At 36.1% G+C, this 23,593-nt stretch overlaps 4 protein-coding genes across 5 annotated transcripts; 3 read left to right on the forward strand and 1 right to left on the reverse strand.

Annotated features, from left to right (window-relative positions):
- The first annotated feature begins 949 nt into the window (after window positions 1-949).
- On the forward strand, window positions 950-4,010 carry LOC116122521 (phosphoinositide phospholipase C 6-like). The gene is made up of 8 exons (XM_031408364.1): window positions 950-1,363; window positions 1,747-1,943; window positions 2,059-2,194; window positions 2,282-2,790; window positions 2,868-2,985; window positions 3,181-3,333; window positions 3,420-3,506; window positions 3,588-4,010. Exons 1-8 carry the CDS (start codon window positions 977-979, stop codon window positions 3,879-3,881), a joined length of 1,881 nt encoding a protein of 626 aa, XP_031264224.1. The 5' UTR covers window positions 950-976; the 3' UTR covers window positions 3,882-4,010.
- A 2,456-nt stretch (window positions 4,011-6,466) lies between these two features.
- On the forward strand, window positions 6,467-10,433 carry LOC116122500 (phosphoinositide phospholipase C 2-like). Its single transcript, XM_031408342.1, has 9 exons — window positions 6,467-6,939; window positions 7,530-7,726; window positions 7,955-8,090; window positions 8,165-8,419; window positions 8,496-8,710; window positions 8,840-8,957; window positions 9,461-9,613; window positions 9,721-9,807; window positions 9,917-10,433. The coding sequence occupies exons 1-9, from the start codon at window positions 6,622-6,624 to the stop codon at window positions 10,208-10,210; spliced, it is 1,773 nt and encodes a 590-aa protein (XP_031264202.1). The 5' UTR covers window positions 6,467-6,621; the 3' UTR covers window positions 10,211-10,433.
- A 438-nt stretch (window positions 10,434-10,871) lies between these two features.
- Window positions 10,872-16,357, forward strand: LOC116122567 (NF-X1-type zinc finger protein NFXL2). Of its 2 annotated transcripts, XM_031408399.1 has the most exons (13): window positions 10,872-12,074; window positions 12,410-12,523; window positions 12,617-12,672; window positions 13,044-13,110; window positions 13,209-13,301; window positions 13,788-13,873; window positions 13,966-14,128; window positions 14,207-14,380; window positions 14,586-14,776; window positions 15,043-15,124; window positions 15,238-15,444; window positions 15,776-15,865; window positions 15,948-16,357. In XM_031408399.1, exons 1-13 carry the CDS (start codon window positions 10,935-10,937, stop codon window positions 16,101-16,103), a joined length of 2,619 nt encoding a protein of 872 aa, XP_031264259.1. In that variant the 5' UTR covers window positions 10,872-10,934; the 3' UTR covers window positions 16,104-16,357. The 2 variants fall into 2 exon arrangements, with proteins under 2 accessions (XP_031264259.1, XP_031264260.1); XM_031408400.1 differs by lacking the exons at window positions 15,776-15,865; window positions 15,948-16,357 and having other exon boundaries at window positions 15,047-15,124; window positions 15,238-15,417.
- Window positions 16,358-17,851: 1,494 nt separating this feature from the next.
- LOC116122566 (putative serine/threonine-protein kinase-like protein CCR3) lies at window positions 17,852-20,863 on the reverse strand. The gene has a single exon (XM_031408398.1). The coding sequence runs from the start codon at window positions 20,639-20,641 to the stop codon at window positions 18,206-18,208; it is 2,436 nt and encodes an 811-aa protein (XP_031264258.1). The 5' UTR covers window positions 20,642-20,863; the 3' UTR covers window positions 17,852-18,205.
- Between the last annotated feature and the right edge of the window lie 2,730 nt (window positions 20,864-23,593).

Consider the following 23,593-nt stretch of genomic DNA (forward strand, 5'->3'; position numbering starts at 1 on the left):
TCTCACAATCTCGACGTGAAAACTTATAATTAGTCAGCTCATAATGAGTCTCACCTAATAAATTACGGCTAACCAATTGCGAGCTGACATTTCGAGATTGTAAGAGAAAATTTGTGAGAAGAAGTTATGGGTGAAAAATTACTCCTTTAAGATATGACATTTATTCTCATTTAATTTTCTATTCAATGACATTGACACCCACTAATCTTTAAAAAAAATATCCAACTTAATTTCCAAATTCTAATTATAGACCAATTCAAACATCTTTAATTGTATCCCTCCATTCTTTCTTTTACCTTTCTTAATTTTCTAAACCTAAGTTTATGAATTTAATTTGGATAACAACCTTCTCACTTAATATTAAATAGACCCTTAATATTTGAAAATTGTATCATCGATACCCATTTGCTCTAACTCTGGTACGTTGTTGTTTGTATTAGAGGGGCAAAATTGTAACTTTCATTTATAATAAGATGTTTTGAGAAAATTTTAAAGAAATTGTTAGTGTTGAGACTTGAATCTTAGATGGATAGGAGGAATGAATATTTTAAAACCATTTAACAAGAAGGGTAATATGGTAATTTATTCTTGCAAACCTAACAACAATCTAGAGTTAGAGCAAAAGCCAAAAGGGTATCAGTGTAAGGTTTTCAAACTTTGAGGGTCTATTTGATAACACAAAGGGGTGTTAGTGATAAAGTATTCAAAACTTTTGACAGTCCATTCTATAAAAATTGCTAACCTTTGAGAGAAGAAGAGAAAAAATGGAGCTATAATAACACGTCTCAATTAAAACAATGAGAGCTCCAAATAAGACTCCTGAATATCAGGGTCTTCATACACCTCTCCCTCTCTTTCTTCCCAATTCAAACCTCTCCATTTTCTTCTCTCCTCTGCCTCTTCTTCCTCCTTCTGTCCTCTCAGAGGACAGAAAATTAAAAAAAATACATAAAATCCTTAAACTCATATCAAAATTATGGGTAGCTACAAGAAAGAAAAGAAAGACTACAGCGATCAACAAATCAACGGTAACAATGGAGGAGATACTACTTACCGCTACAAGATGTTTGTTTTCAAAAGGAAGTTCAAAATACCGGAGCCGGAGCCACCGCTGGACGTTAAACGTGAGTTTTTGAAATATTCATACGACTGTCTTCACATGGACCCTGATGGGCTCCATCGTTTTTTCGTTGAGCACCAAGGCGACGTCGACCTCACCATTTCTCAAGCTCAAGATATTATTAAAAGTCTTATTCGTAGTAGAGATAATGTGACTAGATATACTCTACGTGGACTCACCCTCGATGATTTCTTTTATTTTCTCTTGTTTGATGACGAGTTTAATGGCCCTATCAAACTCCAGGTCACCTCTCTCTCTCTCTCTCTCTCAGTTATTTCTTATATTGATTTACGGAGTCATTTATGAAACAAATTCAAATGTTTTCTTATAGTTTATGTTAACTTTCATTCAAAATCCTTTAAGAAATCAACAAATTTCATGCAATTTTTCCATTGATTTTCTTTTTGTTCATATGATATGGGTTTTGTTTATTGGTTTTAATGGAGTTGACTGCAATATCTTTGGAATAACCGTCGCAAAGTTTTCATATTACATAATTAGAGCCTGTTAAAGTCTCTTGTCTTTTCTATTAATTCATTTCTGTTTGTCAGATTCATAGACAGTTTCTGTAAAAGATAGTTTAAAGTTCGGTCTTGACAGAATTAATTAAACCTAGTTAATTCCAGGTACACAACGATATGACTGCTCCATTGTCGAATTATTTCATATATACAGGCCACAATTCTTACCTAACTGGGAATCAACTGAGCAGTGATTGCAGTGTGGTTCCAATTGTAAAGGCATTGGTACGAGGTGTCAGAGTTATTGAATTAGATTTATGGCCTAATTCTAACAAAGATGATATTAATGTTCTTCATGGAAGGTATATATTCACTCTAATCCTCTGATTATTGCCATTAATTTTCAGTAATTTCATCATTTAACCTTTCACATCAACAAAAATTCATGTTACATCATCGTTATTTGAATAACTACAGGACCTTGACCGCTCCAGTGTCACTTATTAAATGCTTGAAGTCCATTAAAGACTATGCTTTTTCTACTTCTCCATACCCAGTGATTATAACTTTAGAAGATCATCTTCCTCCAGACCTTCAAGCTAAAGTTGCAGAGGTCAATTTTCAATTTCCTTTTCTCAAGGATTTCAGTTTCTTCTTCATGACCTTAAATAATCATTTTTGTTTTCTTTTTATAATGTAGATGCTGAATCAAGTATTTGATAAAATGCTGTATTATCCACAATCAGAATCCTTAACAGAATTTCCTTCACCAGAGTCATTGAAATACCAGATTATCATCTCCACAAAACCACCAAAAGAGTACCTTGAAAAAGAAAATGGAGTTGTCACAATGAATAGATTAAATAATTTAAAGGGTTCATTTAAAGAACGAGCATCACAAGAAAATGGAGTTGTCACAATGACTAGATTAAATAATATAAAGGGTTTATGTAACGAAGAAGCATTACTAGAATTAGAATTAGGTGATGACAGTGATCCAGATGATTTTGAAGTAAGTGAAAGTTGTCCCAATAAGGATAGCCAACTAGCAGTGGCTCCTGAATACAAAAGTCTAATTACCATTCATGCCGGAAAACCAAAGGGTCACTTAAAGGATGCACTAAAAACTGCTATTCAAGTTAAACGTCTTAGCTTGAGTGAGCAGGAACTTGAGAGAGCCGCCGTCTCTCATGGAACTGATGTTGTAAGGTATAGTTCTTCTTTTCTGCAATGTTCTGAATTTCATTCAAATAGTCCGCACTTGAGAATTTTCATCAAACTTTCAGGTTTACACAGAAGAATATATTGAGAGTATATCCAAAGGGAACCCGAGTGAACTCCTCAAATTATGAACCACTTGTTGGATGGATTCATGGGGCTCAGATGATTGCATTTAACATGCAGGTTAGCTTTGAAACTTGCAGAATTTAATCTGTTTTGATTGAATTAAGGAACCAACTAAAGCCTTGAAAAATCAAAGCTAAATGATGAGGGTGATTCAATAAATAGTTATTTATGAATCGTTCATATTCACTTGTCATTAGGCCATCTCTCTCCACCAAATAAAATCATACTAACACGCGAGTTCTCCTTTAAAAGGGATATGGGAAATCTCTCTGGAAGATGCATGGCATGTTTAGAGCTAACGGCGGGTGTGGTTATGTGAAGAAACCAGAATTTCTAATGCAGGAGGGTCCCTGTGAAGAAGTATTCGATCCTAAAAGACCATTGCCAGTAAGAAAGAGATTGAAGGTTAGCAGCTTACTAATTTACCTTAAAGTTAAAACACACTTACTTGAAGGATTCTTTTCTCACAGCAGTTTTCTGTCAATTTATAGGTGAAATTATACATGGGAGATGGATGGCGCTTGGATTTTAGCCAGACACACTTCGACAAGTACTCACCGCCAGACTTTTACACAAAGGTTTGTTCAATTATTCACCCTCCAACACATCGCTCCAAATAATTTCCCAACACATTTATCTGAACCTGCAAATATCTTCAGGTTTGCATTGTTGGGGTGCCAGCTGATAAAGCCAAAAGGAAAACAAAGATAATCGAGGATAACTGGTGCCCAGTTTGGAATGAAGAATTTACATTTCATCTAACAGTTCCAGAACTGGCTCTTCTCCGAATCGAAGTCCGAGAATACGATCTTTCGGAAAAGGATGATTTTGGTGGGCAAACATGCTTGCCCGTCGTAGAATTGAAACCAGGAATCCGATCAGTCCCACTTCATGATAAAAAGGGAGAGAAACTCAAATCTGTAAGGCTCCTAATGGGGTTTGAATTTGTATAACTCTTGTAGTGTATAACTCTTTTAAGTTATCCAATCCCAGGATATAATTTTCAGTACTATAATTTCCCCCTGGGCCTTGAAGAAACAGTTGATGTTTCTGTTTGTTCTTGATGATAATTTTGCTTTATATTGAAGCCAAAATAGGCAATTTTGCACGCCATGTACGAGACAAGTTTCATAGAGTAAACGACTTTTTCCCGCCCAGGTTTGCCTTAATGACATTTTCCCATCTAAAAAGTTTCAAAATACCACTTTATCATCCAAAGTTTATATTTCATTAATACTCAAAATATACTTCACTTGCTCAACCGACATTCGATAAATTATCAGGAACTAAGATAAGAAAGGTTTTATAAAATGGAAGCCGGTGTGACTAATAGAATATTCGTTGTCGGAATCAATCGAAAATTATTTAAGAACAAGAAACCCTAACTTTGTAATAGTCAATAATCGGTGAGAAATCAAGTGCTAGAGTAAGAGAGATTTTATAAAGAGGAAATCGAAGGTTCAAATGGTAGTGACGGATAAAAATTTTGCCATCGAAAATTGGTTTTGAATAATAATAGAATATCCACTTTGGGTTAAAAAAATGATATTTTGAAACTTTTTTAATGAGAAAGTGTCATTTAAGGCAAACCTTGGATGGGAAAAATTCGTTTACTCAGTTTCATAATGGTAAACAATCCATGCTACATACTTAACTTAGATTATGTACTATTATGGTCACTAATTATAATTATTAGATTAATTAATCATGACTATAAATAGATAAAGTTAATTAAACACAAATTATGATTGGATTAGCCCTAGCCGACCAGAGGGAGTTATTACGTGGGGTCTACGGTCTAATGTCGCTGCCAACTTCAATGCATGACCACAGAGACTGAACCCATTTAAATGATTGATTCAATTTTACAGATGAGATTAATGTCTCTGTTGTAAAAAGTCAATACTAGACATACTTTATTTATTAAATAATTTAATTGCTGGCATGCCACGTTTTACACGATGGATTCCTCTATTTGTTCTTTTATCTTGTGACGAAATGACGAGTGACGACAACATATTTGGATCATATTCTTAAAAAAACAAATTAAGAAATTAAATTCAAGGTCTGAATGGTAAATTCCATATTTGATAATTTTACTCGTGTAAGTCTATTGGTTAATTTATTAAATAAATAAATTTGGAGTCAATTGCAAGCAATGACAAGTCACAGTATTTCTTTCTCCTAATAACTCCTAATCTCACCTTATTAATTATCATATCGGCCGAACGACATCCTCCCACTCAAACTTTTCCTAAAAGATAATTTAGTACCCAAATAATTTTAAAATGACAAACAACTACTTTCTGTCAGACTCTGTTAGTAAAATCCGTTAACTAACATGACATTATTGATATTCTTTCATTCTTAAAGGGTAATTTTGACTTCTTAAGCTACAGAATCCCTAATTTTTTTTTTCATTCTTTCCATGTCATCTCTTCATCTTCTTTGCCTCCTCTTTCTCATATCGTTTTTACTTCTTCTCATACTTTCTTAGCCAAAGTTATGAATCTAAACACAATCCTAGAACGACAGAACTAATGACCCATTTCAAGGAATTTATACACTATACAAGATGAAAAAAATTAAAAACAACAAAACGAGGCATGGTTATAGAGGCGTTGAGTTCAAAAGGGTAGTAGCATTGGCTTCATCATCAAAGCTCCAAAGATCACCAACAACACTTTCCTGGATAATATTATTGGGCATAGGTGATTGGCCATCCAGATAGGAATCTGATACAACTTCGTGAAATTTGCGTATGCAATTAGCTCCTTTGACAACTTCTGCACTTCGTTCTCTTCTTCCTGAGCTTTTCGCATTTCCTCCTCTTTCACATTAACTTGAGCATTGTGCACGTTCTGCACCTCTGTTGAATCATAGCTACACTCAGAGCCAGAACCAGAGCCATAATTGTCCTCAACAGGAGAAACAATCTGGTCAGCAATCTCAACCCCATATCCTTCTATCTGGTTGAGACCATAACCAAACTCCAAGCCAAATGTTTTAGATTGTATGAATTTAAGATTAGAAACGGATTCGTTGAGATTTGGAGGAAGCGTTTTGATGGGGGAGGAGAGGGAGGAGGTGGAAGTGTTGGTGGTGGTTGGGGTAGCGGAGGAGAAGGAAGTTGTGGGGGGTTTGCGGGATTGTTCAAGCTCTTCTTGTCTTTGATCTTAATTTGTATTTTGCCGGCTTTTCTTTTCAGCACTGTCAGATAGTTTGCTTGCATAAGCAAAGATTAGAGAATTAGGGATGCCAAAATTCTAACCGTGTTTTATGGGTGGATTCTGGAATGTTTTGGCTTCATTAAAACTACCAACATGTCCTTCTTCAAACACATTTCACTAACAGATTCTGACGGAAAGAGGTTGTTTGTCATTTCAAAATTTTTTGGGTACTAACTGGTGTTTAAGGCAAAGTTTGGGTGGGAGGATGTCGGCCAGCCTTATCATTTCTGATACAAAGTAGTTGTCGTCCTAATTCCATCTGTCACGTGGGCCCCACCCGAACCGGTCATTATTTATTGTAGATCCCTCCCGGCCATCCTATGTCTGCAACATTTCTGGAAATATCCTCCCAAAATTATCAATCAACATTCAAACACTAGCCGTATTGTGTTTTGTGGATTGTCGTTTTATCACTCACTTGTACACACACTGTCTCCCTGGAGCTAGGGATCTAGCTGTTCTCATGTCCAAACAGACCTACCGAGTGTGCTTCTGTTTCCGGCGGCGGTTCCATGAGACCGTATCGGAAGCGCCGGACGCGATCAAGTCTTTGTTTGACCAGTACTCGGAGAATGGCACCATGACCGTTGATCATCTCCAACGCTTCTTGATTGAGGTCCAGCAAGAAGCTAACGCCACCAAGGAGGACGCCCAAGCTATTTTTGATAGCTTACGTCACCTCAAACATTTGAATATTTTTCATCGAAAGGGCTTCAATCTTGAAGCTTTCTTTAAGTACCTCTTCGGTGATGTTAATCCTCCGCTCTCTCCTTCAATTGGGGTAATTTCGTAATCTTTTACAATTTTCTCTTCTATAATGTTCAATTTTGTGAACTTCTTTTTTTGTTTTAATTTGGCTAGTTGGAAACTGAGCTTCGTTCAGCTCAGCTTTTTAGTGTTTTGTTTTAATTTGAGGTAAATTAACTCGGTGTTGAGTGGTTATGTATTTTCTGGTTGGTTCCCTAGAAAATGAGGGAAAAGAGGAACTTAAAATTTTTTTTCCCTTAATTTAGTTAATAAAACTGTTTCTGAGTTCATATTTTGATTTTTAAGTTTTCATTAGAATAAAGTATTATATATTGTTTTCTGAACTTTTTTTTTTATTATGAAGTGCATAAAATAATTTGAGTTTATTGCGGAATATTTTTTAAGGCTGTAACTGAGTCCTATTCTCTTACATATATGGCTAAAAGAATGTAAAATGTTCAGTTCTATACTTCAAATGCTGTTATGGAAATTCTGTTCAATTCATATAAGTTGTCTCACTTTGCTTTTTATAGTTTACAAATAGGGAAATAATTATCGATTCTTGTAACGTGCATGAGCTATCTATTTATTAATTTTATTGCGAATCCGTTTCTTTGGTTTCAGGTGCACCATGATATGACTGCCCCTTTGTCTCATTACTTCATATATACTGGCCACAATTCATATTTAACCGGGAATCAGCTTAATAGTGACTGCAGTAATGTCCCCATCATACAAGCCCTGCAAAGAGGTGTGAGAGTAATTGAATTGGATATATGGCCAAATTCCAAGAAAGATGATGTGGATGTTCTTCATGGAGGGTATGGCTTTAATGAGCAGATGGCCAATTTTTATATAATGCTGTGGGATTCTCTGTTTTATTGAATGAGGAGACATAGCATTTCTTATAAAATCATTTGTTTTGTTGTAATCTTTTAGTGGTTAAGTCATCAATTCTAATTTGACAAAGTTTTCTAGGTTTTGAAAGATACTGGATTATGAATGAATTGTTTTTGTTTCTAATTAGGGGATTGGTTTTCTTTGTATAGGACACTTACTGCTCCGGTGCAACTTAAATTATGTCTGGAGTCTATCAAGGAGCATGCTTTTTTTGCATCTGAGTATCCAGTTGTTATCACCCTAGAAGACCACCTTACTCCAGATCTACAGGCTAAAGTCGCTGGGGTGAGTCTCTGCATTTCTACAGGGATTTAAACCTCTCATGACATGTGATTTATATTTTTTTGACCAATTTCTAGATGGTGACTCAAACATTTGGAGATATCCTGTTTACTCCTGGCGCAGAAACCTTAAAGGAGTTCCCCTCTCCTGAATATCTGAAGAGACGGATTATCATTTCAACCAAGCCACCAAAAGAATACCTCGAGGCCAAAGAAGCTAAGGAAAAAGAGGATGTTCCTCAAAAGGGTAACGGTGCAGCTGATGAAGAAGCATGGGGCAAAGAAGTTCCAAACCTTAAAGGTGTGGACCGTGTGACTAGTACTGTTGACAAGGTATGTGGAGGTATTGTATATAACGTAACAATTCAAGTTATGTTATTTTACTTGCTGATAAACCATATATTGGTAGGATGATTCAGATGGATGTAACAACAATGATGAAGATGATAAGTCCCAGCATTATGCAGCACCAGAGTATAAGCATTTAATTGCTATTCATGCTGGGAAGCCCAAAGGTGGACTAAAGGAATGTTTGAAGGTGGATCCTGATAAAGTGAGACGTCTTAGCTTAAGTGAGCAACAGCTTGAAAAGGCTGTAGAAACTTATGGAAAAGATATTGTCAGGTGTTGATAACATATCTAACATGTCTTTCATTTATTGGCTTTGTGATATATATACCACGCCTAAGTATATGTTTTTATCTATTATCAAGGAGCAAAAAAATTGATATTCTAATGGTTGGCCCCCTATAGGTTTACTCAGCGAAATATTCTCAGGGTGTATCCAAAGGGCATTCGCGTTGACTCATCAAATTACAACCCACTTATTGGTTGGTCACATGGGGCTCAGATGGTTGCATTTAATATGCAGGTTTAGTATTTTAATCTTTACCCATATATGGATTTCTTATTCTTTTAATATATATTGATATATTTGTAGCAACTTTTGCTTGTTGATCAACCTTGAACAGATAGTCGCCTTAAAAGGTTGAAGGTTTGTGGTATTATGACATTCTGTGATCTAATTATCAGACCCATGCGTTTCACACTAAATATCGTGATGATGTTATGTGATGGATCACATTAGTATTTGTGGCCGACACTAAAATCACATAGGAGATTATGCATGCATGTTGTCTTTTTGTTTATGTGATTCAGTAGTTAGATTGGAGATGTTAATGCTTCCATGAATGTATGTAGAGATTTGTTTCAGCCATTACATGGAAAACACTTTATGGGATATAGAAGAGAATATAGGATAAAAAAAGGCTTTATATAATAAGTTGGAAATCTTTATTACCATCTGTGTTCAATACATTAAGCATTTTAGAAGTTTGCCTCTTCAACTATGAAGAATGTATTTCCCCTTGACAGGGATATGGTAGGTCTCTCTGGTTGATGCATGGAATGTTCAGAGCCAATGGTGGGTGTGGCTATGTTAAGAAACCAGATTTTCTGTTGAAGGCTGGTCCTCATAATGAGGTCTTTGATCCAAATGTTAATTTACCTGTGAAAAGAACTTTGAAGGTGAATGCTTTATTGCCGTGCCTTTCCTTTATAGTCATCTTATATATTTTCCTGTGGCTTTTTTGATGAAATCCCATTTTACAAATTCCATTTGGTTTACTGAGAAGGTGATCGTTTATATGGGCGAAGGATGGTATTACGATTTTCATCACACTCACTTTGATGCATATTCCCCTCCAGATTTTTATGCAAGAGTAAGTTGATCTAATACAACTTAGTCTGATGCAAACGGCTAACTTTCCATCCTAATTTGTTTATGATGTATTCATGGTCAAAGTATCAAATTTGTTAATCTCTGAGCAGGTAGGGATTGCTGGAGTTCCAGCCGATACTGTAATGAAGAAAACAAAGACCCTAGAGGACAACTGGATACCTGCTTGGAATGAGGAGTTCGAGTTCCCCCTAACTGTTCCAGAACTCGCGTTGCTTCGGATTGAAGTTCATGAGTATGACATGTCCGAAAAGGATGACTTCGGAGGCCAAACATGCTTACCTGTTTCAGAGCTACGAAGGGGGATTCGTGCAGTTCCACTCCATAACCGCAAGGGAGAGAAGTACAACTCCGTGAAGCTCCTTATGCGTTTCGAGTTCAGTTGATGTTATTATTAGTTCTTTACCGGAAGATCTGGGAGAGATGTACAAAGTTGTGAAGCTACTATGAATTTGATTGTCTATGTTGTTCTGAGCTTGTTTGTCGTTCATGTATACATAAATGGCACTGCTCTAAATATTATGTATTGCTGCTATATGTTTGAGCTGCCAACGTTTTGTGCTGTAATAATTAATACTGTATAAAATGTGACGAGATTCTTGGCTCCATTTGGTTTATTATTTGATGATTTTTAGGATAGTATTTTGAAAAAAAAAAAATTAATTATCTTTACGAGAAAGATAATTATTAATATTTTATAAAATAATAAAATATAATAATATTTTAAGAATATCGGAATAAATATATGTTTTGGTTAATTTTTGTTTAACTTTATTAAGAAAACTAGAATAGTATTTTAAAAGAGTTTATCAAAAGTCTGATTATTGTATCTGAAGTGTATTCAGTAAGTCCCCTTTATTTGTACTTGGATTCTTTTCCAAAATTTAAATTAAATAATAAAACCTTTTCATAAAGAGTAAATTGTTATAAACTCAAATTGATATAATCTGTAACGGATAATTAAGCAACTTCAACCTTTTTCCGTATGCACCTCACGTGACCCGAGACCTCTCCATGGCGCCATCAAAATCCTCGATTGTGTAAACTTAAGAGTTACAAAGTGAGCGAACAAAAACCCGATCTTCAAATCAACTTTCAAAAATCTCCAAAATGACCTCTACCGTCGTCAACTACCAACACCACCTCTTATCGGACTCCGACACCGATTCCGACAACGGCCACACCGAATCATTTCCCGACCTCTCTAACTCCATTTTCAAACCCTACCTCGAATCAGCGAATAACCAATTATCATTCGCCACGTCTTCATCGCCAGACCTCTCAAAGATCCAATCCTTCCTCAACTCGTCCTCCTCCGGCGCTCTATCATGCCTTATCTGCCTCGAACGCATCAGACCCTCCGATCCTACGTGGCACTGCTCCTCCCTCTGTTTCTCCCTCTTCCACCTCATCTGCATTCAATCATGGGCCCGTCAATCCTCCGATCTATCCGCTGCACTCGCTGCTTCCCGCCTCCCTATCACCGCCGAGAAAGCCGCTGAATCCTCCACGTGGAACTGCCCAAAATGCAGGTCTCAGTACTCAAAATCAGAAATTCCGAAACACTATTTCTGCTTCTGTGGAAAATTAAAGGATCCTTACAGTGAAGATCCGTGGATTTTGCCACATTCTTGTGGCGAAGTCTGTAACAGACCGTTGCAACACAATTGTGGGCACTTTTGTTTACTGTTGTGTCACCCTGGTCCCTGCCCATCTTGCCCGAAGTTAGTTAAATCATCTTGTTTTTGCGGCAAGGTTCACGAGGCTCGTCGCTGTGGATTCAAAAACTTCTCGTGTAACAAATCATGTTCAAAACCGCTAGACTGTGGATCCCACAAGTGCTTACAAATATGCCACGACGGCGCTTGTCCGCCGTGCAAGGCACGTGCAGTGTACAGATGCCAATGTGGTAGGGTTCAACAAGAGAGGGAGTGTTGTGAGAGGGATTTTAGATGTGAGAAAGAGTGTAAGAGATTGCTAAGCTGTGGAAAGCATGTTTGCGAGAAAGGTTGTCATACGGGGGAGTGTGGGGATTGTCCTCTGCAAGGGAAGAGGACATGTCCTTGTGGAAAAAGAGAGTACGAGGGAATGCCTTGTGATGTTGTCGTGCCGATGTGTGGGGCCACTTGTGATAAGACATTGAGCTGTGGCTTACATCGCTGTCCTGAAAGGTGCCACCGCGGCCCCTGTATTGAGACATGTAGAATTGTCATTGCTAAGTTGTGCCGGTGTAGGAGCTTGAAGAAAGAGGTATACAACATTGTTTAACCCAAAATGTTATGATACAGTAGATGATGAATGTGTAGTTATAGGATAACTTGATGCTGTTGCATTTGAAATTAAAATGCATTAATTGAATGTAGAATATAATCATGAATTAATATTGCATTGTTTTATAGGTAAGTTTATGTAGTTTCACAATTTTCAACATTGGTTGTCCACTCAAATTGTAGTATATATCAGTGATGTGTAGTTATGTAGATCATTTTATGCTGTTGCATTCAAAATTGAAATATTGCATTGTTTTTATGGGTAGTTTTGTAGCTTAATTTTTATATTGGATCCTTTAACTGAATCTAGAGTAGGTTCCTTGCTATCAGGATTTGGCATGTGAAAGGAAGTGTCAAAGAATGAGAGATTGTGGACGTCATGCTTGTAAGCGTCGTTGCTGTGATGGGGACTGTCCACCTTGCTCAGAGGTGTGTCTTGCAATATCTGGTTCCAGCTTGCTTTCAGTTTATTTTAAGCTCCTTAATTGCATTTGGCAATGCATTAACTATTTGGAATTTTAGTTTTGCGGCAAGAGGCTTCGATGTAGGAACCACAAATGTCCATCCCCTTGTCATCGGTATGCTACCTCTCATATTTTGATTATTCCTTTATCATATACATGAGGTTGGTCCACCGTATAAATGTTGAACTGAAAGTGATGAATTTCATGATGTTCGTTGTTGGTGAAAACTCTTGGTAGTTTTTGGACCTTCATCCTGTATTTTTCATCTCAGGTCTCTACTTTGCTAACTTTGAATTATAAGTGTAGGAAATGAGGAAAAAATTGAGATATACAGGTCATATTTAGTATGATAAGTATAAAAGATCTGAATCTAGCTACATTAGTGGTAAAACTTGAACTATAGCTAAAAGGAACTCAGCAGATTTTGTAAGTTATTATTTATTTTAGGAGGCATAATATGATAATGGTCATATATGTTCTTGTAGTGGTCCCTGTGCTCCTTGTCCTCTGATGGTGACTATTTCATGTGCTTGTGGGGAGACACGCTTTGAGGTGAGAATTTGGTTTGCATATGATCTTTCTTAGCTCAGGCTCAGGGTAATAGTTTATGTCACTTGGTTAATCTGTTTTTACTGAATATTTTGTGTTAGGTTCCCTGTGGTACTGAAATGGATCAAAAGCCTCCTAAATGTCGGAAATCATGCCATATAACTCCTTTATGTAGGCATGCATCAAATTGCAAGGTACTATTGGTTGCCGATTCCTAGTTATCTGCAATATTAAGCTTGTGGTTGTTAATGGAGCTTTCTGAGACAACTATTGTTTAGAAGTTGTATGTTAAGTGTGAGGTATCTGCACAATAATAGATCAGTTTCTTCTAACTGGGAAGCACGCTTGGTTGAATCTTGTATGATCTTTTCTCTGGTTCATGTGATGCCTATAGATTAGAACTTTCCAAGTGCAGTAATAAAGTTAATATATTTGAGAAATTGGGATTTTTTTTACTGCAGTTGAACAGGCAGTTATGTGTCTGAATGGCTGCATCCTGATTGACCATCTGTTCTTTTCTCTAGATCTTATCTTCTTGCTTTTATTCATGATAATTCTGTTTATTCTTTTTTGTTCATTGGATCCTTTAGGTGAGAATTTTGTTTGTATTGTTTTTCAAAGTTTACAACATATTGCTGAAGAGGTTGTTTGCATGGCAAACCTTGTCTATTTTTGTGCAGCCTCACAAATGCCATTATGGAGCTTGTCCCGCCTGCCGGCTAATTTGTGAAGAGGAATACCCATGTGGCCATAAGTGTAAATTAAGGTTTGTAGAATAATCCAGCCCATGAATGTTTCTCTCCACATTTTATTTGGAGTGAAATTCCAGATTGTATTGTTCTCTTTTTTATGTTCCAGGTGCCATGGCCCTAGACCTCCTCCTAATCCAGAATTCACGTTAAAACCAAAGAAAAAGAAATCAAATAATCCCAGTGAACCTACTCCTGGTTCTCCGTGCCCTCCTTGCCCAGAGCTTGTTTGGAGGTCATGTGTTGGTGAGCACATGGGAGCAGAGAGGATGGTTAGTGTTATTTTAGAATGTTGGAAGCAGTACATGAGTTATCCAATTTGCATCATAAATGTTCTTTCCTCATTTCAGATGGTTTGCTCAAATAGAGCACAGTTTTCCTGCGAAAATTTGTGTGGGAATCTTCTTCCTTGTGGCAATCACTTTTGTACAAAAACTTGCCATGCTCTGAAGAATCAATCTTCGTCATCATTTGAAGGGAGAAGCAGCAAATTTTGTGAAGATTGCAATCTTCCTTGCCAGAAGGTATTAAATCTTCAAAGGTTGACATGCTGTCATATTTTTTATGCACTCTTTTTTCCTTCTATTCGTTACTTAAATTTCATAGGATTGAAAGCATGCCGTGTATAATTCTGATTTATCACCAGATGCAAAAAAACCATACTTGAATTATTACTTATTCTAGTAGTGGAATTCATAAACTGTTTTGTTTGTCCTAATTTTTGTTCAGGAGAGGATGCCTGCTTGTCCACATCCCTGTCCCCTGCGATGTCATCCAGGAGAATGCCCCAATTGCAAGGTCCTTATAAAACGGTCTTGTCATTGTGGTTCAATGGTGCATGTTTTTGAATGCATTTATTACAATACATTGTCAGACAAGGAGCAAATCACTGTTCGCTCATGTGGTGGTCCCTGCCACAGGTAATTCATAGATTTTGCTTTTATTACGTATCAGGTTGGTATGCGGTCATCTTTTATGTGCATGTTGTATTATTTTCTATGCATCAAATTCTTGATCCAATTTCTTTAAGCATGTGTTATTATTGCAACTCTTGTTGTATATAGTTCTTTTTTTCTCTCATTCCTTCTTTAATAAAAGATCATATATTGGTTTAGTTCAGAATGGCTTGCCTACGGTGTTCTAATGCAATGAAATTTTTGGTACTGATATGATGCTTCTGATGCAGAAAGTTACCCAACTGTACACATCTATGCCCAGAGATTTGTCATCCTGGTCAGTGTCCTTCGCCTGAAAAGTGCTGCAAAAAGGTAAAACTGCCAATCAATATGAATTCACAAACTCAGTGCCCATTACCCAGTATATACAGATCCATTTATGTATATTGTTATGTGATTTTCTGTGTCTTCTCTTTCTTTTCAAGATTAATGTTCGTTGTGCATGTCAAACCTTAAAGAAGGAGTGGCAATGTCAGGATGTTCAAGCAGCCTATCGCAATACTGGTTGTGATCCAAAAGATATATCTAAAAATCAGTTTGGAGTTGGACTTCTACCTTGCAATTCTGACTGCAAGAGGAAAGTAAAAGTTGTTGATTCCATGTTACAGTCACGCAAGCCTAAAGTCTTGGAGGTAACACATTTATAGTCCAACTTGAAACATATAATTTAAGTTGCGTCATTTATTTCAGACAACCCATACCAATATTCTCTTCTTAAGTGTCATTTGACCTTCCGCAGTAGATTGTTTTGCTTAATAGAATAAACCGTATAATGCCTGGTGTCTCTACTCAAAATACTTTTCATCTGGTTACTAAGATCTGCCTACTGATGGTTTGTTCACTTGTAGTTTTTCTTGTTATACCATCATGTATTCGCGTTAATTTAGCTTATAAGCATTCATGCATGATGGTAGCTATTTGGGGAATGACCTGAAATTTAATTATATGCTGTCTTGGTTAAAGGAAAAAGAACCATCTACCGAGAAACACGTAGGAAAGCGCAGGAAAAAACGTGATCGCGTTCAAGAAACAAAGCAAGCCTCAAGACTTCAGGTATGTGATTTCCTGTTAATGAAACTTTAGTACTTCCTGCTGCCTCTTTGTTTTGTATAACAATAACCATATCCTTGAACAGAAAATTTTCACGACGGTGAAACGGGTGCTTCTGTTTCTCATCATTCTGGTAGCTGTAATCGCTTCTTCATATTACGGTTACAAGGGTCTCTTGAAACTCTCGGATTGGATGAATGAAGTCGAAGCACAAAGACAAAAAAGACACCCCCGATTTTAATAATTTAGATCAAAAAAAAAAAAAAAAAAAAAAGAGGTTAGAGCATTATACATTTATACTCCAAACTAGTATACATTTATACTCCAAACATAGTTTTTCATATAGGCAAGAAAATTTTGTAGCTTTGTTCTCTATTGTCTCCGAAAGTTTGTAGGCTTTCTGCGACTATTCTTCATTGAATATAGTTTTGCTAACGTTTCTTTTGAATGCTTTTGAGGAGTGCTTTTAGAGAAAGCAATTTTCTATTTTAGTAATTATTCCAAAATAGATACAGAATCACTTTCACGCTTTGGAAGCGCTTTTAGAATAAAAGCATCTGAAAAAAAAAAAAAATAAATAAATAAAGAATTTAAAGGCCCTGGACCAGGACGTAAATTCCAGGAGATAGAACAAATCTGTGTAATTTGGACGGTGCTATTACAATTGACAAGTCTACAACTCGTGAAGACTGGCATTGAAACCAGTCCTCACGTGTCTCGAACATCCGAGGCACGTGTTTGACTCCTTCCTCTATAATAATATAATTTTTTTTTTTTTTTTTTAATTCCTAAATTCAAACCCAGAATTTTAATTACCAGATGAAGAACTTGACTTGAAAATAAGTCGTATATTTATGGCTATTTTACTATTTTTACATGGTTATTATATTGGCCTTAATTTTTCAAGTATTAGTTGTTGAATTTTCTTTTAATAGTGTAATCAATCTCTCACTAACAGTGGAGAGTTGGTAAGCATAAGATAATAATAAATTATATTATTGAAAAGTTGGGTTAGGTAACTTTAAGCTTTTGAATTTTTCTCCATGAACAAATCAATGTTTCGTACCTTTTTTTCTTCTTCGGGTAAACCCAGTAATTGTCTCTCCCATAACTCGAACATAACACCTCTGAATATAGTTAACTCCAATGACTAAAGGATTTTCTATCCAATTATAAGCGGAGAGGTAATGCTTTGTACCTTTACCATCCAACCAAACTAGCAGCATCTTGTGCAGATAAAAATTTATAATTTTACTTATCTTATGGTGAAATTTTCCTTCAATTTCAATCTCCATATGGCTGTGCATGATATGGATAATATAAAATTTAAAGCATTTGTTGTATTATTGGGTACTGTTTTTGTGGATGAAAACAAACACTTCACTGACAAAAATTGGAAAAAGCTACAATTCCATTATTCATTTTATTCCACTCGATCCATGTGCAAAACCAATAAAGCTGTTTTTTTTGTTTCATGATATGCTTCTACAATATACAATTACATTTAGAATGAATGGAGGTGGTGGATCACCGGCCAGCCGCCACTTTATCCGGCTGTAACCACCATCTCTACCCTCACAACATTTAATTTCAGTAAATTTTATAATTAAATTCATAGAATTTGCAATCAATTTGTAGGCACCGCTCAATTGAATGTAGTTGAATTCTAGTATTTAGTTATAGTGATATTGCAAAATATTGGCCTCATATTGACTCACTCATTGATTTGTTTCACATTCAAAATTTGAATATTGAACCTTCAAAGTCAAAATTCTGAGTCCAGGTGTGAATAAACTTCAAACTATTGTATTGTTTAGGGGGCCATTTTACAAGGCTTTTGAATAATATAATAAAATTTTAGTAGAGTAGTTGGTACTTGGGCAAATTTGGGTGCTTGATAGTGAACCTTTTAGTCAATGAAATCAAATTGCTTCTTCAAAATTCAAGAAAAAAAATTGCTTTCTAGATTAACAATAACCAGCAAATACCATCCAAATACGTATATTTATACAGTATATATGAATATACACGACATTTTAGATAAAACTACATCCAATTGTCCAAATATTTTGGTTAACATTTGGAAGAAAAATTGATGAATGCATACATGAAAATAATGGAGGGAATAATAAAGAAGAAAGAAAGAAGAAAAATGGAATCATTATCCTTGTTGTTAGTGTTCATAAAAGCCTAAAACAACTACAAGCTGATCGATGTTAGAGGATGAAACTTCCTAACTAATTGGTTTTTACACTCCAAAACTCTAAACCCCAAAACAAATTTTATCCAAAATTTTTGAAATGTAAATTAAACTCAATAAAAAATCTGGTTTTGTAATGAATTTCAATCAGAAACAATGGAGATTGTACCACTAGAGATGCTTCCATGGCTGCCTTCACAAAGAGCCAATGCCCTCTCCAAATTAGCAACAATATCAGCAATTGTAGGCCTTTCTTTTCCTTCCAAATTCACACAATGCATTGCAGTGTATGCCACAAGCTCTACTGCTTCTGCTTCATTGAGCTCCGGCGGACCAACCCTTTTGTCCAATATTCTAAGCAATTCTCCTGCCAAAATTACCGGCACTGCGAAATCAACTATACTTACAGGAGCCCCTCCATTTTCATCGGTCTTGAATATTGCTCTTTTCCCAGTTAAAAGCTCAAGCAACACCACACCAAGTCCATAAACATCACTCTTTGCTGTTAAAACATTTAATCCATAGTATTCTGGATCAATGTATCCTACTGTTCCTGCTGCCTTAATTGGCCTGAAATCGCGTTCGGACTCAGGACCCATCATTGATAATCCAAAATCAGATACTCTTGCTGTCCAATGAGCATCTATTAGAATGTTTGAAGACTTGATATCTCTATGAATTATAGGTGGAACTGCATAATTGTGAAGATACTCGATTCCTCGAGAAGCATCTAATGCGATTTTGATCCTCATTTTCCATGAATTTACCACACTACTACTCTTCTCAACATTGTTCTTGTCGTGTAAATGATCATAAAGTGCTCCATTTTTCATATAATCATATACCAAAAGCTTCTCTTCTTTCTCTTCACAGTATCCGACTAGCCTCACCAAATGCTTATGATGAAGCCTTGACAAGAACGCCAATTCTGATTCAAACGCACTCTCTTTCTCTTGAAATTTCTTCATCTTTTGACCCGTCTCCCCTCTCTTAATTGCTACCTCACGACCATCCGTCAGTTTCCCTTTATACACAACACCAAAACTACCAGCACCAATCTTGTTCTCCAAGGAAAAATTATTTGTAGCAGCTGCAAGCTCTGCAAATGAAAATTCCTCTGCTCTATCAGCATGTTTCATCGATGAAGTTCCACTTCTCTGACGCCTCATTGTCAAAACCCTCGAACCCTGACGCCTAATAGTGGACGACAGCGAAGGAGGACTATTATTCGACGTCGCCCCACCATTAGAACCAGCTCTAGTAATAGTTGGCTGAACAGAATTATGAATTTTCTTGTTCCCAAAACAAACTCCAGTCCACAAACAATAAATTATAGTACAAATACCGGCAAAAGCACCTACTGATCCCACAATGGCAAACGCCAATAAACCCCTTGTCAATTCCTTAGATGTTCTAGGCGACTCTGGCGATGATGGCGTTGGCACCGGAGGAGGAATCACCGGTGGTGGTTGACCCACATTTGGCTCAAAACAAGAAGTATTGCTGTTGCAAATAGTACCAGAACCCGAACACAATCTATCAGATAGCGGATAGATCCCACACTGACTGCAAGATGATTGTAAACAAGGCCCTGGAAGAATTTCCGCACCAAAGGGAATAAAAAATCCTGAACTAGACCCATTAGACCATCCGGGTCCCCAACACATTACAGAAAAATTTCCTGTTGTCAATCCACAAGTGAAATTTGAACCCGAAACAATCGATTCAAACGAAATCCCTTCAGTTTCATTTACTGAATACTCCCCTCTTCCGCCCCAACAATCAACCGATCCATTCAATCGAATCCCGCAACTGTGATTCTCTCCAAGAGCTAACGAACTATACCCGGAAGAATGTAACGGAATGCTCAACTGTCCCGTGTCGTTATTTCCTCGACAAATTACAGAACGATTCGAATCAATCCCGCACACGTGAGAAGCACCTGCAACTATACTCAACATGGAGTTGTTAGTAAATTCATATTCGATTTGTCTGGCTGTTGAATTATTTCCCCAGCAACGAACTCTACTTGTATTCATCAAGATTCCACATGAAAACCCGAACCCGGATGTAATTGACCCGAATTTCTCTTGCTGAGAAGGAAAGTTATCGCTGCTGTTGTTAACGGACCCTCTCCAACAGTTAACTTCGCCGTTAGTTGTGGTGGCGCAAACGTGATTATCTCCGACGGCGAGATTGTTTAACAAAACGGTGTCGTCGTAATATAATCTTTTGGAGACAAAACTGGAAAATCCAGACGTGTCCCAACAGAGGAGACTGTAACCATTGGAGCGAATGGCACAGAAGTAGTTTTGGCCGCCGGAGATATAAGAGTAAGAGATGTTGGGTTGGATTTGGATGGGCGTTACTGAGCTGTTATTGTAACAGAGGATACGTTTCGTGGGCTCACTTGCCACGACGGCGCAAACGGTGGCGGAGCCGTAACTGACGGCGATGGTGGAACCGGAGCCCAGTGCATGGGTGAGCGAGGGAAAAGAAGAAATGGATAGTATAATCGCAGTGAGGAGAGTAACGATGACGGCGTCGGCGTCGGCGGAGAAGGTGGGTAGTTTCGTCATTTAAATAGGTGAAAGTTGGAGAATGGGTTGGTGGGTTCTTTGTAATTATGCTTCATTTGTGGATTTGCCGATAGAGAGAGAGGAGACCGAAGAGTTTTATAGAAGAGTGTTTAATGGAGAGAGAGAGAGAGTTTTGTGAACTGTTAAATCTTAAAGATGAAGAAGAAGAGAGAGTTCAGAGAGTTCCAGGTTCCAGTTTAAGAACTGTTCCTTTATCTTCTAAGGCCGTGTTTGGTTGTTCAAAATTTGATTTCGTTTGCATCGATAAAATAATTTTGTAAAAAATTGAAATTATATTTTTACTAATAATTTAGGGAGTAAATAAGACGGTTATTTGGGTTTTATAGAATATCATCAATTATTAATCTATATTTTGAAATTATTTTTTAAAGAGTTTGTAGACATAATCTCTTGTAAAAATACCCTTTAAATAATTTTTTTTTTTTTTTATTATATGTCTCATAAATACCACTTAAAGATTGTGTCATTTTTATTTTAATATAATGAGAAAGGAAGATAATATTTCTCTATTTTCATGATTAAAACATTTAAACCAATACAAGATGTGAAAGGTTACAAGTAGGTTGATATAGATTACCTATGATTCTTTATTTTTTATCATGAATATAATTTATATCATAAGATATCTCTTATTAAGTGATTTATTTATTTATTTTTAAATAGTGGGGTTACTAAAAATCACTTGTATATTAATGTTAGTTAACCTTGTATTTAATGGACTATTGAATTTATAATTCCATAATTTAAATCATTAAAAAGCTTACTAAATACAATTTTAAAATATACGGATTAAAATAATTACCAAAAGGGAGAAAGGGCCAAACAAGGCGTTAGCGTTTGTTGAGAAAAGGAAGATAGGTAGACGGAATGGGTTAAGAAGGAAAAAGGAGAATATTCTTGTTGACCGAGAAGGACACGTGTCAGTAATAGTGTTGGGGGCTTACGCGCCGCGCCTCCAATATTATGAGACACATGCATGCATATTTAATCCATATTTATTGGACACGTTAGGCATGTAGTATTTATTAGATTGGTGGCATTTTTTTGACAAATAAGGCTGCGTTTATTTTTTTATTTTTATTTTATAATATAGAAAATTATATATGGAAATGGAAGGAATAATTTCTAATATATTCTTCCATAATGTTGCATGCACTATTAATTATTGGGAAAATTGTTTATAAATTCTAATTATATACAAAATTATACTACCATTACCATATCATATTAAAATAAAATAATCCACCTTATACTTTATTCTATTGAGATTGTTCAATAAAATACATACATTATTGGGTTTGACCATACTCAATGGTCTTGTGTTCAAATCGTGAGAGAGACAATTATTAGGCTTACCAAAAATAAAATAAAATACATATATTAATTTATAATTCAATGAATGATAACGATAATTATTGAGATTGATGAATGGAAAATTAAGGCAGAAAAACTACTACTGTGTGATCTGATAGTAAAAAAACGAAAAAAGATTCTCAAACTCATGAGTTCGAATCTCCCTCAAGCCTTAGTAGAGGTGACCACTGGAAGATTACCTAATCAAACTTTCAGGATTCTAAAGGATTAATTAAGGTGCACGTAAGCTAATTAGGATACCCCAGATGATTAAAAAATAAAAAGTTAAGGAAATTTAATAATAAGTAACTTTATATTTCAACCAGGTTAATTGATAAGACTGATTTGTTATATATATATATAAGAGGGGTAATTCTAAAAGACTGAAAATGAAATAATTTAATGTCATGAATTGGGTCAATGGCACATATTTTGGTTTAGCCCATCACAGTCATATAATATATAAAGATGAGAGTTTTTGAGTCTTGACGGAGAAAGAAAGAGGGTCGGTAGGTTCTTCGTTATTTTAAAAGTGCTTTTGGGGTCAAAGAACGACTTCGAAAAGGTAGTTTCGTTGCTTACAATCATATTCCACAAAGAACACATCTCTCTTTCATCCAATTGCTTGCAATCTTTCCATATCTCCATTCTGTTGCCCAAAAAATAAGCACTTTCAACCCAACTTCGTGTCTCTTGGAAGCACTTTTGAAAATGACCTCAAAAGTTAGCTCAAATTAGGCTGTCTAGACAGGCAAGTATATCAAACTCTTTTCTTTATATACGAAAAATATCATTTTGGATTTTGTTAATATTTGGTGAGAGTTAATCTATCCGTATCCTAATAACCCACGGATCTTCGAAAAACTATTAAATCCCTGAAATTGATAAAACCCCTTACAAATATTATTAAAAAAAAACTCACGTTTTAAAATCTGACAAACAGATTTAGGTAGAATTCAAACTTAACAGTTAATTTAAGAAATGAGGGAGTGCAACCATATATATACACTATAACAGTCCATCAACTTAGAAATATGACCGAGCATTTACATCCCAAACAAACCTGACTGAGTGTTTACATCCCAAGCAAACCTGACTTTGATATCATGATAAACGGGTTTAGGTAGAACTCACTTGTTCACCAACTTGGCAATATGGACAAATACAACTTCTAACAGAAATTTTTCAATGATAAACGAGAGTGTAGGTAGAACCCTCTCGCCCTGCTAATATGGGCAAATTTGTGTAATAAAATAAAATAAAAGGTATAAATGATAATTTAGGGTGCGTTTGGTTTATTATTTTGGATAGGATTTTGGAGATAAAAATTTACAAAAAAACCACTTAGGTTTGCTAATTTAACTAAACACCCAAATATATAAAAATTTTGTAAAATACTAAAAACACCCCCACCCACCCACAGTGCCAGATTCTGGCCACCACCGTCAGAATCTAGCGTTACGACAAAGACCGATCGGATCTGGCAGGACCTGTGTCGATCTGACCAAAAAAGGTCAGATCTACGACTAGATTTGGCCGTCAACGACCGCAAAATGTCAGATTTTGCTATCAGCGATA

This window comes from Pistacia vera, unplaced genomic scaffold, assembly GCF_008641045.1.
Source record: "Pistacia vera cultivar Batoury unplaced genomic scaffold, PisVer_v2 Contig135, whole genome shotgun sequence".
NCBI classification, from domain to species: domain Eukaryota; kingdom Viridiplantae; phylum Streptophyta; class Magnoliopsida; order Sapindales; family Anacardiaceae; genus Pistacia; species Pistacia vera.